General features: G+C 40.0%; 1 protein-coding gene across 1 annotated transcript in view; it reads left to right on the plus strand.

Annotated features, from left to right (window-relative positions):
• Positions 1–14,684, plus strand: part of ERO1A (endoplasmic reticulum oxidoreductase 1 alpha) — a 36,864-nt gene extending 22,180 nt beyond the window's left edge. The window contains exons 12-16 of the mRNA XM_088149664.1: positions 2,253–2,499; positions 7,149–7,218; positions 8,484–8,570; positions 11,366–11,499; positions 11,699–14,684. Coding sequence (XP_088005790.1) covers positions 2,253–2,499; positions 7,149–7,218; positions 8,484–8,570; positions 11,366–11,499; positions 11,699–11,759 — 599 coding nt within the window. The 3' untranslated portion in view covers positions 11,760–14,684. The remainder of the gene's footprint in view (positions 1–2,252; positions 2,500–7,148; positions 7,219–8,483; positions 8,571–11,365; positions 11,500–11,698) is intronic.
• The last annotated feature ends 37 nt before the right edge of the window (positions 14,685–14,721 follow it).

Raw genomic sequence — 14,721 nt, forward strand, 5'->3', positions numbered from 1 at the left:
ATCAGGCCTGGGGGTCCCAAGGGAATGGTGAATTCCTGAGGTGCTTCACTTGTTAATATCTGTTGCTCTCTCCTTGCCTTAATATTATAATATTAATATTTTTAATTGTTGGCTATTTTTTATATTACTGTTTTATAGTTTTGTTTATTGTATACTGCCCAGAGTCATGTTTTGTGAGATGGGCAGCCATATAAATATGATGAATGAATGAAATGAATCAGTCAGTCAATCCCATTAGATTTTTCTTAGAATTTGACTGAATGGGTAAGTGGTCCATCTACATACAGTGGGGCAAAAAAGTATTTAGTCAGCCACCAATTGTGCAAGTTCTCCCACTTAAACAGATGAGAGAGGCCTGTAATTTTCATCATAGGTATACCTCAACTATGAGACACAAAATGGGGGGGAAAATCCAGAAAATCACATTGTCTGATTTTTAAAGAATTTATTTGCAAATCATGGTGGAAAATAAGTATTTGGTCAATATCAAAAGTTCATCTCAATACTTTGTTATATATCCTTTGTTGGCAATGACAGAGGTCAAACGTTTTCTGTAAGTCTTCACAAGGTTTTCACACACTGTTGCTGGTATTTTGGCCCATTCCTCAATGCAGATCTCCTCTAGAGCAGTGATGTTTTGGGGCTGTCGCTGGGCAACACGGACTTTCAACTCCCTCCAAAGGTTTTCCATGGGGTTGAGATCTGGAGACTGGCTAGGCCACTCCAGGACCTTGAAATGCTTCTTACGAAGCCACTCCTTCATTGCCTGGGCAGTGTGTTCAGCATTGTCATGCTGAAAGACCCAGCCATGTTTCATCTTCAATGCCCTTGCTGATGGAAGGAGGTGTTCACTCAAAATCTCACGATACATGGCCCCATTCATTCTTTCCTTTACACGGATCAGTCGTCCTGGTCCCTTTGCAGAAAAACAGCCCCAAAGCATGATGTTTCCACCCCCATGCTTCACAGTAGGTATGGTGTTCTTTGGATGCAACTCAGCATTCTCTTTCCTCCAAACACAACGAGTTGAGTTTAGACCAAAACGTTCTACTTTGGTTTCATCTGACCATATGACATTCTCCCAATCCTCTTCTGGATCATCCAAATGCTCTCTAGCAAACTTCAGACGGGCCCGGACATGTACTGGCTTAAGCAGGGGGACACATCTGGCACTGCAGGATTTGAGTCCCTGGCGGCAGCGTGTGTTACTGATGGTAGCCTTTGTTACTTTGGTCCCAGCTCTCTGCAGGTCATTCACTAGGTCCCCCCATGTGGTTCTGGGATTTTTGCTCACCGTTCTTGTGATCATTTTGACCCCATGGGGTGAGATCTTGCATGAAGCCCCAGATCGAGGGAGATTATCAGTGGTCTTATATGTCTTCCATTTTCTAATTATTGCTCCCACAGTTGATTTCTTCACACCAGGCTGCTTGCCTATTGCAGATTCAGTCTTCCCAGCCTGGTGCAGGTCTACAATTTTGTTTCTGGTGTCCTTCCACAGCTCTTTGGTCTTGACCATAGTGGAGTTTGGAGTGTGACTGTTTGAGGTTGTGGACAGGTGTCTTTTATACTGATAACAAGGTCAAACAGGTGCCATTACTACAGGTAACGAGTGGAGGATAGAGGAGCCTCTTAAAGAAGTAGTTACAGGTCTGTGAGAGCCAGACATCTTGCTTGTTTGTAGGTGACCAAATACTTATTTTCCACCATGATTTGCAAATAAATTCTTTAAAAATCAGACAATGTGATTTTCTGGATTTTTTCCCCCATTTTGTCTCTCATAGTTGAGGTATACCTATGATGAAAATTACAGGCCTCTCTCATCTTTTTAAGTGGGAGAACTTGCACAATTGGTGGCTGACTAAATACTTTTTTGCCCCACTGTATATAGATAAAAGAGGAGGGCAAATATTTTGGGCTTGTGGGGTGGGTGGGTACTTTTTAAACTCAAAACATTTTGGCCATGGAGTGGTGTTCTGATGTGATGATGTCATTTACCAAGTGCAGTCCCTCCCCCCTTTAGCCTTGTTTTGCTCTAAGGGAGTTTAAAAGGTCAAACAGAGGCATAACATATCTATTTTGACCCCTCCGCCCTTCGCTCAATTTCAGCATCACACTCTAGGGGTCTTACAAGTTGTGTGCTGGGGAACTGCTTAGGATCAGGTGGTTGAGGCTTGCCATGAATGATTCTTGAGTACAGCCACCTTCAAGATGACCTTTGACCTAACAAGCCCTTTCTTTTCTTTCACAAGACACATGGGCAGAGAAGAAATGGGGGCACAATGTGACAGAGTTCCAGCTGCGTTTTGATGAGGTCTTGACAGGAGGCGAAGGCCCCAGGAGGCTGAAGAACCTTTATTTCATCTATCTAATTGAGTTACGGGCCCTCTCCAAAATCTTGCCCTTTTTTGAACGCCCCGATTTCCAGCTGTTCACAGGGGATGACGATCAGGATGTAAAAACCAAGAACCGCCTCCTAGAAATCCTCCATTTAATTAAGTAAGTTCAATTCATTTCAATGTGCTTCTTTTGAGTCCCCTCAAATATGATGTGCTGCTTTTAATTGTTTTTGCTTATTTATGGTTATTTAAAATGGATTGTTAGCCTCCCAGAATTGCATGTTGAGTGGGCAGCCATAAAAATTGAATAAATAAAAAAGTAAATAAAGTCTTTGGGATGATGGAATGATCATGCTGCGAAGAGTGGATCTTTATTCATTTTACTTGTGTTTTGCACCCAGTTCAAACAATGTTTTAATGTAATTCAATTATTTAATTCAAGGTATTATTGGAAGTCACTAAACAACACTGTAAATGATTTCTGAATTTTTGCACAATATTGGCAAATGCTAAATAATATTATAAATCCATTCATGTACTGTATATATATTTAAAGTATCCAAAAATTACTGACTTTTCTTCATCCTAACCACTAGAGGATGGAAAGATTCTTATATGAGGAGCAAAGAATTTAAGATAAAGTTTGCAGCCCATTTATTTGATAATATGCACAATGATACATTCATTGCACGCTGCATAAGAGAGCCAAACAAATAACATTCCAGACTGATTCTGTAACGAAAGCAGGCGTACAAATCAGGCATTCCAAGCTGCAAGTACTCAGAAAGGGCTTCCTTTGCTCTAACTTGAGTGCTGCTTATTAAATAATATAAGACCTCTGCACCTTTCCAGAACTATCCTTCCCATCTTTTTTTTTTATTATGAATAGGATCCATCATATCTAGATGAGCCACAGGTCCTACTAAAAACAATACAATAAGCGAACTGTGACTAGTTATGCTAACTTTAGTTAAATCAGGTCCTGCACCTTTAAACCAGTTGGCATTCATTTTAAATTTCCCAGCGTGCATATCTGATTTTAATGTTTAAAGTTATATGCAGGTGAAGAGAGCTGGACTCATCTTCACCTTGTTAAGGGGAGAGACAATAGTAGTGTTCCAATACTTGAAGGGCTGTAAGCCTGGGAAGAGGGAGTGGATTTATTTTCTGTAGTGCCTGAGAGCAGAACAAGAACCAACAGGTGGACATTTTATATAGAGAGATCCAAACTGACCATGAGAGTTCCCCGCCCCATCCCAGCCAATAAAGGTGTAAGGCAAGGTTGCATTTTGGCACCCACATTATTTAATGTTTACTTAAGTGATCTCCCAAAGGTGTTTGCTCAAACAAGTTTTCATAGACCAAAAGTAAGAAATAGGTCCATAAACATGGTGATGTATGCCGATGATTTGGTTCTAATGTCATTTTCTCAGATTGGTTTAAGGAGACAACTAAAAGCTCTATTGGAATACTGCAATGTAAATGACCTTACTATAAACAATGCTAAATCAAAGGTAATGGTTTTTGGCTCACAAAAGAAACAATATCGTTGGCATATAGACGGTCGCCCAGTAGACCAGGTATCTTCCTTCGTTTATCTGGGCTTGACTTTTTCGGTAAATGGCAGTTGGAAAAACCAGATGAAGACAGCTGCGCAGAAAACTGTACAACGTATAGCAGCGTTGTATAAACTTATGTCTTATTCAATTCCAACAACAACATTTCCAGTGCTTAGGGTATATAGAGCAAAGATCATCCCATTGTTAACCTATGGAGGTGAAATTTGGGGTTCTTTGGTAACCCCGTCCTTAGAAATACCACAAAACAAATTTTTAAGAAGAATTCTTCTGGTTGGACCAACGGTTCCAGCCAGCGCCGTTAGGGCAGAAACAGGTATTTTCCCATTAAGTGTATCTGCCCTATTAAAAGTAGTAAAATATTGGAGACGATTGATTGAGATGGAGGAGTTTAGACTGCCAAAACAATGCTTTTTAGAACAATTGTCAGCTCCCGAGATTACCAATTGGGTTGGACTTTTGTATAAAGCTATAACAACTATGGGCCTCTGCCCCCTTTTACTTCAACTCCTTGGAGACCAGGCAGTTAAAATCATTAGACAAAGAGCACAAGATATTAGTGCTCAACAAGATATTGAAATCTTATCTGCTACGAAGTCGGTTGGCTTAGCCAGAAATAAGACTATTTTTGGTATAGAAAGGTATTTGACAGTCCCAACGCCCTTAATGTATCGCAAAATCTTTACACGATTAAGATTTAACCAGCTGGAAATTCAGGAAGTAACGGGCCGGTACGCAGGCATACCATATCAGGAGAGACTTTGTTTTTGTGGTAAAAGTAGAGTGGAAAATTTAGTCCATATAATCTTTGAATGTCATCTGTATGAACAAATAAGACAGAAATATATAAAGCAGTATATTACAGTTAGACCTTATATATCCTGTGATTTTATATTGGACCGATTATTGTCAGGTTACAATCAACATGTGGTTAGGAGTATCACTAAGTTCATTAATAAGGCGATAAAAATTAGAGAGGAATTTAGAGCAACCAATGTCATAAATTGTAAAGATGATGAACTGAGTTAAGACAGTTCCTGGTTTTATAATTATAATTTTAACTGTATATTGGATTTTATATTTAATATGGTATTAGATTGTTTTTATGAAATTGAAATGGCCAGAAGGCTAATCAATAAAGATTGACTGATTGATTGACCATGAGAGTTATTAAGCAGTGGAACAGCCTGCCTTGTAGAATGGTGGGTGCTCTGTCACTGGAGGTTTTCAAAGATTGGACCACCATTCGTCTGAGATGGTTTGAGGATTCTTGTCATGGGCAGGAGGGTGGACTACAATAGGGTTCCTCAACCTCAGCAACTTTAAGATGGGTGGACTTCAACTCCCAGAATTCCCCAGCCAGCCATGCTGGCTGGGGAATTCTGGGAGTTGAAGTCCACCCATCTTAAGGTTGCTGAGGTTGAGGAACCCTGGACTAGAAGACCTCCATTGTCCCTTTCAACCCTATAATTCTATACTTCTCAGTGATCTATAGCTCCAAGCCCTTTGCTTTCCGATTTAGGTATCAGAACTAGACTGGAGGAAAAAAATAGTTTGATCAGTGGAATGTGGGAATGTAAGTTAGAGAAAAATCCAGCTCTCGCTACCAGACCTCTCTATTTTGTGAGAACAGGGTATGTATTTTATGGTTGGTGTGACAGCATCCACTTAGTCACTGCAATGAAATAGTAGATTGTTGCTTTAAAGAAATGCAAATAAACAGTTAAAAATTCTTGACAAGCAAGCAATCCTCTGCTTAAACAAGAGATACTATATTGTCAGGGAAAGAACTGAGAGGATATAGTATGTTAGAGTTACCAGGTCTGGGCAGAAATCAAGATCACCCATAGATGGCAATGAGGGCTGAGTTGCCCTCAGTGTGAGTGTGGGGTTCTGGAGGGCAGGAACACACAATATCCTTCTCTGCTTGTACCCAGCCCACCAGGGAGGTAACCTCCACCCATCTTTTCCTTCTGCACATCAAAAATACTGGTTTTTGACTTGTGCTAGCTCAAGCAATAAAGTCTGGCTCATCTACTGCACTTCATTTAATTGTGGGGAGTCCCTCCGTTTCATTTGGCTACTGTGCACTCTGGCAGGAATGTCCCCTCTCTTCCAGTAACTAGTCGCTGCCTTCCACAGCTATTTCATGCTGGGCTGCTGGACCAATGAAATGCCAGCTTTTTTTAAACACTAGAATGGTGAAAGGCTGGCCTTTTGAAATTGTGGATTTTTTTTTTTTTTAAGCAGATGAAATTGACAAGAGTTCTGCCAGTTTCCCCTTAGCCAAAATGTCAGAGAATATTGGGCGGGGGTTGTTTTTTAACCCATTCACTGGTGGACACATAGATGAGATGTCAAGTACTGGGTGAGTCAAAGGAGGGTCTCACACAAAAAGTCTGTTGATGAAACCATATGCCCATGGAAAGTAAAGTGATGGGTGTCTGCATTCCTAGTGTGTGTGGGAGGGATAAAGAAGCAGGGGAATCCACGAATTGGGGGCCATGATAAGCATGGTCTGCCAGGCCATCACTGTGGCCAAAGCAGAGGAAGGGGCTGAGATCTGGAAAGGGATTTTTTTTTTTTTTTGAAGCCAGCTTTATTTCCAGCTGGTTACTGACAGGAGTGAAGCAGCTTAAGGGTGCAGTGTGGAAAAGTCCTAACTCTTTGCTAGCATCTAATTATTGTCTGGATTTTTGTTGCCCAGATTTAGCATCCCTAACATCAGTATAAGATCTCAATTTTGGGTAGGTGGTAGTAACATTTTAAAATATATTTATCCTCTAAATAAACCTAGATTTTATGCTGCTTCTGACCCTAGCTAAACCTGTCTTCTCTCCAGTTGCAATTAAGGGCTAAAAGATAAACGTGCTAGTCTCACTTGATTAGTGCCTCAACAGAGTCTGGGTAGCATAAATCAGAAGTATGTTTAATTTATGACTGTTCTCCACAGTACAATTGCTGAAGGCAATCAGCTTTCAACGATGTTCAGTGTAATGAATTGTAAAGTTTGTGAAATACAAGGTGTAGCCCTGAAGGCAAATGACAATAGTACAGTAGTACATGCATCTCAAAATCTCACTAGAATCTTAAGATCCTAGTTACAGCAGAAATCAATACAAAACCCTTAAAAGAACTACTCAAATTAATAGCTAATGATGAATAGGGTTTTTTTCATTTTCTTCTACAATGAAAGACCTTCATTATCAATAGTGTTTGTCTTCTGCTTCAGATCTTTCCCTTTGCATTTTGACGAAAATTCACTTTTTGCTGGAAACCAAAAAGAAGCTGCCAAGTTAAAGGTAACATTTCTATCCTGAGTCACCTTCTGGGGGAAAAATGCACCTTTTGTTTGTAAGCACAGTGGGATCTAAAAGCAAACGCTCCTGATAGAGGATTCCATTTGTGGCAGTGAAGCCTCTAAGTCTAACTTGTTAAGCTGGTATGGATATTATAACACATTCCAGTTAGAAATTACTTGGGAATTATAGCATCAAACTATAAAATATTACTAACCAGCTTCTGGGAGAGAAAAATAAAGATCACTTTGGCTCACTTGGGCCCTCTACAAAAATATGTGAAACAGGGTAAAGATTGGAATATTATCTAGAAGAATTCCATAAGAAATGGATCTGAAACAGACAAGCATTTAGAACAGACCCTAGGAAACAGACTCCAAGCATTATTGGACTACAACTCCCAACATCCTTTACTATTGATTTTATTGACTAGGACTACTGTAGGTTGTAATTCAGCAATATTTGGAGAAGGACAGATTTCCTATCCCTGAAATGTAGTTATAGAAAAAGGGCAAATTAAAAGGGCTGTGCCATGCTTTGGGTTCAAAGACAAAAATGTACTTCTGAGGTCACAGGAGGCACAGATGTAGCCCCTCTATATAACTCCTTGAGGCAACTGAATTTTTTCCCAGGATTTGTCTCTGTGATATTTCCATGAAAAGATACCTTTGGTTTTAAGGAATTGCAGACAGAAGTCTGGGGTGGTTACCTGGATCCCAAGAATGAAAATAATTTAAATAAAAGTTTGAGAATGGTTTGGGATGCAAGTAAAGCCTTTATTAGAGGCTATCTGATACAACATAATTCTGAACTTAAGAAGAAGAGGCAAGTGAAAATACAAAATATTTTGGATGAGATGAAAAGAAAAAGAATTAAGGAACTCCCCAGGGAATACAAGTATTTCCCAACAAATTAAGATTTTGCAGCAACAACTATCCATGTTAACAATAAGAGAAATGGAAATAAAATTGAATTATGCAAAGCAAAGCAATTTTGAATTTGTAAATAAACCAGGGAAATGGCTGGCTTATAAATTGTGAAGAGAAAGAGAAAAGAAAATGATACTGAAATTACAAGAGGGAGATACTGTATTAACGGACAATGTGGCAATACAAAAACATTTTGTCAATATTATTCTAATTTGTATAAAGGACTGGATTTTTCTGTTTGAACTAACTAAGGTATTGAATAGGGAGAAGTGCTGTGGATTCAAATAAAAGATAAACTAGTAAAATTTTTAAACCATTCATTTGTTCATTTATTCTTAGGAAGAATTTCGGCTCCATTTTAGGAACATTTCAAGGATCATGGACTGTGTAGAATGTCTGAAATGCCGCCTTTGGGGGAAGCTGCAAGTAAGTTACTCCCTCTTCTTGGCCCAATTTTTCTCCTTTCCCCTTCCCCATGGGTTTAGTGGATTTATTGATTTTGAAACCTTACATCTTAACCTGGACTGAATAGTAGAAACAATTTGCTATGGACATTAGTTGAGTTTGCTCACATATTTAAACTGGTAATAAAAGCAGATCTGGACAAAAAGGAAGATCCAAATGATACCCATTAAGAGAATCTGAATACAAAGCCCATTTTTAATGTCTTTCACTTGTTCCAGGAAACTTTCTAGCTCAGAGATCCATTTTGAGTTGATGGGCACATTAATTTTGAGGGCATTTTACGGGTACTCCCACAAAATAGCTGCATGGAGTATATCTCCCAGAAGGGCACCCCATATCCCCATATCTTCCCAGGATGCTCTGCAACAACTTAGTTCACCTCCATGATTTTTTCTGGGCTGGCTGACCTATTTCCAAGCAAAGCGTTAGGCTTCAGGCCTCAGCTTTAATATTCTAAAAATGCCTTCAGGGGCATTCTTGGAAAACAAGCATTATCCTTTCCTTCTTTCTCCTTATGAAGCGATGAGGGGAGAGGGCTGTATTTATATATGTATATTTGGGCTGTAAAAATCCAAATAGCACTAGATGTCAGCAAAGAGATACAGAAAACCTTTGCTGCCATCTAGCTATTATCAAGAGGTTTGTAGTCAAATACAGTAAGCCTAAGAAAGAGACATCAGAAGGCCAGTGTGGGGGGTTTCAGAAGGGAATGGAGTTGGGAGGTTGAGCACCAGAAGGAATGCTTTGGGTGACCATAGAGGTATGGGAGAGACACTTGTCAGGTTCAGGACTATTATTATCAGTGTTTCTCAACCTTAGCAACTTTAAGATATGTGGACTTGAACTCCCAGTGTTCCCCAGCCAGGTGGCTGGGGAACTCTGGGAGTTGAAGTCCACATATCTTAAAGTTGCTAAGGTTACTAAGTTTGAGAAACACTGGTTGTTACTATGGCAGTGATGGGGAAGAAGTAGCTGGGGATCCTCTGCTTCCCTTTTTCCTGCCTGCCCCCCAATTGCTGCAGCCTGGACAGGAGCTCACCCCCTGAACTTTCTCACCAATTGTCTGTGTGCCTTTGAGTCAGGGTTGACTCCTGACAACCGCCTGGACAAGTCTCTGCAGTTTTCTTGGCAAGGTTTTTTGGAAGTGGCTTGCCATTACTTCCTTCCTAGGAGAGAGAGGGACTGGCCCAAGGTCACCCAGTTGGCTTCATGCCTAGAACTTACAGTCTCCCAATTACTAGCCTGGTGCCTGAACACTATACCAAACTGGCTCTCTCTTCTCACCATTGGGACCTTTTGAAAGTTTTGCCTTGTGATCCAGAGAGCTGTACCTGCAGTCCTGCTCGGGCATCTGAGGAGGGTCTCTTATTCATGTAACGATTTCCACTTTAGCAAAGCCCTAGGCAATTCCATGTGGTTTGACAACCTGGTTTGTGTGAGACACTCAAACCAGAATGACCCAGTCTACGTGTTACTTAAAGCGGAAGTTTAAAAAACCAGAAAATACTGCATTCAAGTGTGTGCATAAGCAGATCCATTTTCTTGGTTCAACAATGGCTTGGCCAAGTTTCCTGATTCATCAACCTACGATCCTACAGCTTTGTCGAATTATACTATGACAAATCAGGAGCATTATATTTGCGCTGTCCAGAGTTTGTTTTGTTATGGTTGGCCGCACAGTCAGCCAGATGTTTAGGGTGGATTTGGCATTTTTATCCACCTATTGAGTCCTTCCCAAAAACCTGGGATAGGCAGATGTTGTTGTTTGATGGTGTTAAAGGTATCGTCGCAGGATATAAGCTGTTCCAAGTAAAGCTGCCTTTTGCTATTATTACTATCCCCCCTTTTTATATATAACTCAAGGTGGCAAGCATATTTAATTCTCCTGCCTCCTATTTTTGCCACAGCAGCCACCCTGTGAAGTGAGCTGGGCTGAGAGAGAGGGACTGGCCCAAAGTCTCTCAGCCAGCTTTCATGTCTAAGGGAGGCCTAGAACTCACAGCCTAGAACTCACAGTTGCTAGGCCAGCCCCTTAACCACTACACCAAACTGGCTCTCTTTACATCTTTTCCCTTCTCCACTCTGCACCTGATAAGAGTGTCATTAGGTTGATGATGATGATGTTTTGTAAAAAGAACTATAGCTAATACAAGTACTGAATTATCCAGGTATATTGCTAGTCAACATTATCACAGCAAAAATATTCTTACCTTTGAGAATTCCTTCCCTAAGGTGAAGTTTGCCATTCAGCATATCCAGTCGAATATCTTTATTGCAATCAAAGACCAGAACAAAATAAAGCTCAGTGGTAAAAAAAAAAAAAAGTTACATATGAAAAAGAACAAATTGTAAAATTGATTGGGCTTATCAATCGGTACATTTTGCATATGACATAGCAGAATTTAGCTACACTTAGGGCATCTATTTGTGTGTGTGTGTGCATTAATTAAATGCCACCCAGAGTCACTTTGTGTGAGATGGGCGGCTATATAAATGTGATAAATGAATAAGATGATTCATTTTATGAAATGAAATGATTAAAATGAATAAAAAATAATATAAAGGAGGCTCTATTTTCTTCTTTACTTTTACATTAAAATTATATGGGTTTAACTGATGTAAGACTTGTATGTTTGACAGGATATTTATTTACTTTATTTCAATTGCCATTTTTGACTTTTAAAAAAGCTCATAGTGGTTATGACTTCACTTATTGATGTGATGTTTAGCTGACATCTTGTTTCTATTGTGTGCAGACTCAGGGTTTGGGAACAGCACTGAAGATCCTCTTTTCTGAAAACCTGATAGAAAATATACCAGAAAAAGGTCCTTCCCACAAATTTCATCTCACAAGGCAGGAGATTGTGTCCCTCTTCAATGCTTTTGGAAGGTGAGCTTGACACTTTCTATCGGGAAGATTAATTCAATGTCATGTATTTTCACATTCACTTTTTTCCCTTTCCACAGTCTCTTCCAGATTAGCTAAATATAGATGCCATCCTATACTTATGTCCAGTAACCAAAGGAACTCTTATTTATTTATTTATTTATTTATTTATTTATTTATTTATTTTAATTGTCTCATGCAGGATTTCAACAAGTGTTAAAGAATTGGAAAGCTTCAGAGACCTCTTACGACCTCTTCAGTGAATTGATCCTGATGAAGACCACCTCCCTTGTTCTGTGCAGATTGGTCTCAGAGTGATTTCTCCTGGTGTAGCGCCAGCATGGTGCCATTCTTGGCAAGATGAGGAAAGTCAGCGTGGATCACAAAAAACAATCACACTTTCCAGCTTACAAGCTTATACTTGGCTCTGAGGTAGCTGAAATATTCATGCAAGACTCATCTTCCAGAGCAGGATAGGCAGATGTTGGCCTTAGGCATTGTTTTTTTTAATGAGGATGGGGGAATTGTATCCTTTCTAATATTGCTGAACTACAACTCCCAGCAGCTTTTATCAGCGTGATCACTAGTGAGGGATGCTAGGAGTTGTACTTCACCAATATGTGAAGGACCTCAGGTTCCTTACCCCTAGTTTACTACATTTCTTCCAGCCTGGAGGATCTTAGTGCTATTAATAAAAAACATAGTGCAGCCATTCTATACATTTTTCTGCTTAACAGACGTTTTTGTGGAAGGAAAAAGCTAGTTGAGAAAACCATGGTTACAAATGAGAGATGATGATGACATCACCTGGATTCCCTGCAAAGTAACTGCATGGTAAAATGCCTCATTAGACACACGATTAGAATCTCTCCGTCTTACATAGCAGTGTCTCTTAACAAAAATTAATTTCTGCTTCAGTGTCCTTAAATCATCTTGTGTAAAATGCCTTGTTTGATTACATCAAGATCAACCTAGTCTTGCATTTTTGATTGAAATCCCAACAAATGGGATCTCACAAAGCCACCCATCTCACACACAGAGTCACTTTGTGTGAGATGGGCGACTATATAAATGTGATATATAAATAAATAAAATAAAATAAAATAAAATGATAGGATCAGAATTACAAGGGCCACTTAGGGCAAGGTCCACCTGCCTGCTCAATATAGGAATTGAAATTAAAGCATTCCCAGCAGATGGCTCTCTAGTCTCATGTGGTTTGCGTGTCATCTTTTGAAGCAGATTGGAAGTGGAGCTCCAGAGTTAATCCTTCCAGTCAATTCCTATTTATCATTGAGTTGTATGAGATGCCCCCTTCATTCTCCAAAAGTAAAAGCCAAGCTCTAAGTCAAAAGCAACTAGTCCCTACCAGGCACTCTCCAGAGATCCCATTGTACATCTCTTCACTCCCAGCCAAAATAGCCATTAGCTATGCTGGCTGGAAATGATGGAATTGAGAATACGTTACTGTGGTTTTTGGTAGAATAATTTTTCACCATTTGGTGCCTACTAGATGTGTCAGGGTTTAGAGCTATGCCACAGAAGATGTGGGGCTATGCTCTCATAGCACTTGTTTGCAACTCCTTGAGCAGATGTGTCTTCTCCTGGGACACTGTGCCTACCTCTGCAGCTGCTGGGTGATTGCAGAAAAAAATCAAGTTTGGTTTAAGGAGTTGCAGAAAGGTGATTCATGAATGCCCCATGAACTCTGAACCACCTTAACGGCCCTATTAGGATCCTATTTTTTTCCCTCCCTCTTTTTTGTTGTCCCTCCATAGAGTGTGTTTACGCAATCTTTTGGTGAGTAAAGGAAAGATTAGAAGGTTCGGTTAAGGATATTCTGATCATAAATCAAGTTATTTAAACAAATGTTTTATTAACAGAAGTCATTGCACTGGGTTTTTGAATTTTATAGAGCTGTATGATGTGTTCCATTTCACAGAGCTGTAGATTATGAATCTTTGCAAGTTTTAAGAATAATAGTAATAATAATGTAATCCTATCGGAACTTGAGGTAAAGTTACACCCTGATTTTTCCCTTTCAGTATAATCCACAGCATTTCCAGAGTAAACCAAGGAAAGATGCCAGGAGTGTAGAAAAGGGATTCGTATCTGTAGTCATGATCCCCTCTCATCTCCCCGCTTAGAGGGCTTGATGCAATTTGGACACTAGGCTGCAACATTTTACACCCTGCTGTGAGAGGTTTCAGGTTTCCTTCTTCCCAAATGTTGCATGAAAAGAATGGCTCAAAACACTCCATAACTGCCAAGCTATTGCTCTGTGCCAGACTTCCCCAACTTGGGCACTCTAGCTATGTGTTCCCAGGATTCTCAGCAACAATTAGGCTGGTTGGGGAATTCTGGGAATTGAATTCATGGGCCTATAAGGCACCCACATTGGGGAAAACTACTCTGTGCCAAGATAAACTTTATTTGCCTAACATTGCAGGGGGGAAGGGGGTTGTAATAAAACCCTAGGGAACATCTGCCACAGAGCTAGAGGGATTTATAACTTAGCTTATAACAGCCTAGAGGAGGTTTTTTTAATTGCCTGGAAAACAATAGGTACTCAGGGAACTACAGTTATAAGAGCCCACACCTGGGCTTTCCTTTCCAATTCCCTGCTGTTGCACAAATGAGGACCTTTGCTCAGATTCAGGAGAGATTGGATGGTTCAGATCAACCAGGTCAGTGTTTGGGCAATCCTTCCATTAGCTCCGAAACCTCAATAGTATGTTTGCTATTGTAGGTTGGCAGAAGAGGAGGGGCAGCCTTATATTTAGGCTAGCCCTTGAGATTACAAGCTGGCAAAATGGGAATTGGGTATTTCAAGCTTAAAGCAAATAAAGGTTTTTTTGGCCTCACCATTAAATGTAATACTTTTGAGCTGATTCTACTGTTATGTTAGTGTTTCTCAACCTTGGCCACTTTAAGATGGGTGGACGTTCAACTCCAGAATTCCCCAGCCAGCCATGCTGGCTGGGGAATTCTGGGAGTTGAAAGTCCACCCATTTTAAAGTGGCCAAGGTTGAGAAACACTGATTTATGTGCTCAATTTCTTCATATTTGCTTAGTAAAATGGTGTTTTTTATTGCTGTCCTATTTTCAAGGAAAGCACAGAAAAGATTTTTGTCCTGTACTTGAATTGCTCCTTACTGTGAAGATTAAAGTAAGACTTATTTCTTCCACCCGAGCCCCAGCTTCTTTCCTTTTCATTAAATCAGG

Source organism: Python bivittatus, unplaced genomic scaffold (genome assembly GCF_059951505.1).
Source record: "Python bivittatus isolate LINGU-HERP-01145 unplaced genomic scaffold, Pbiv_v1 ctg000580_np1212, whole genome shotgun sequence".
NCBI classification, from domain to species: Eukaryota; Metazoa; Chordata; class Lepidosauria; order Squamata; family Pythonidae; genus Python; species Python bivittatus.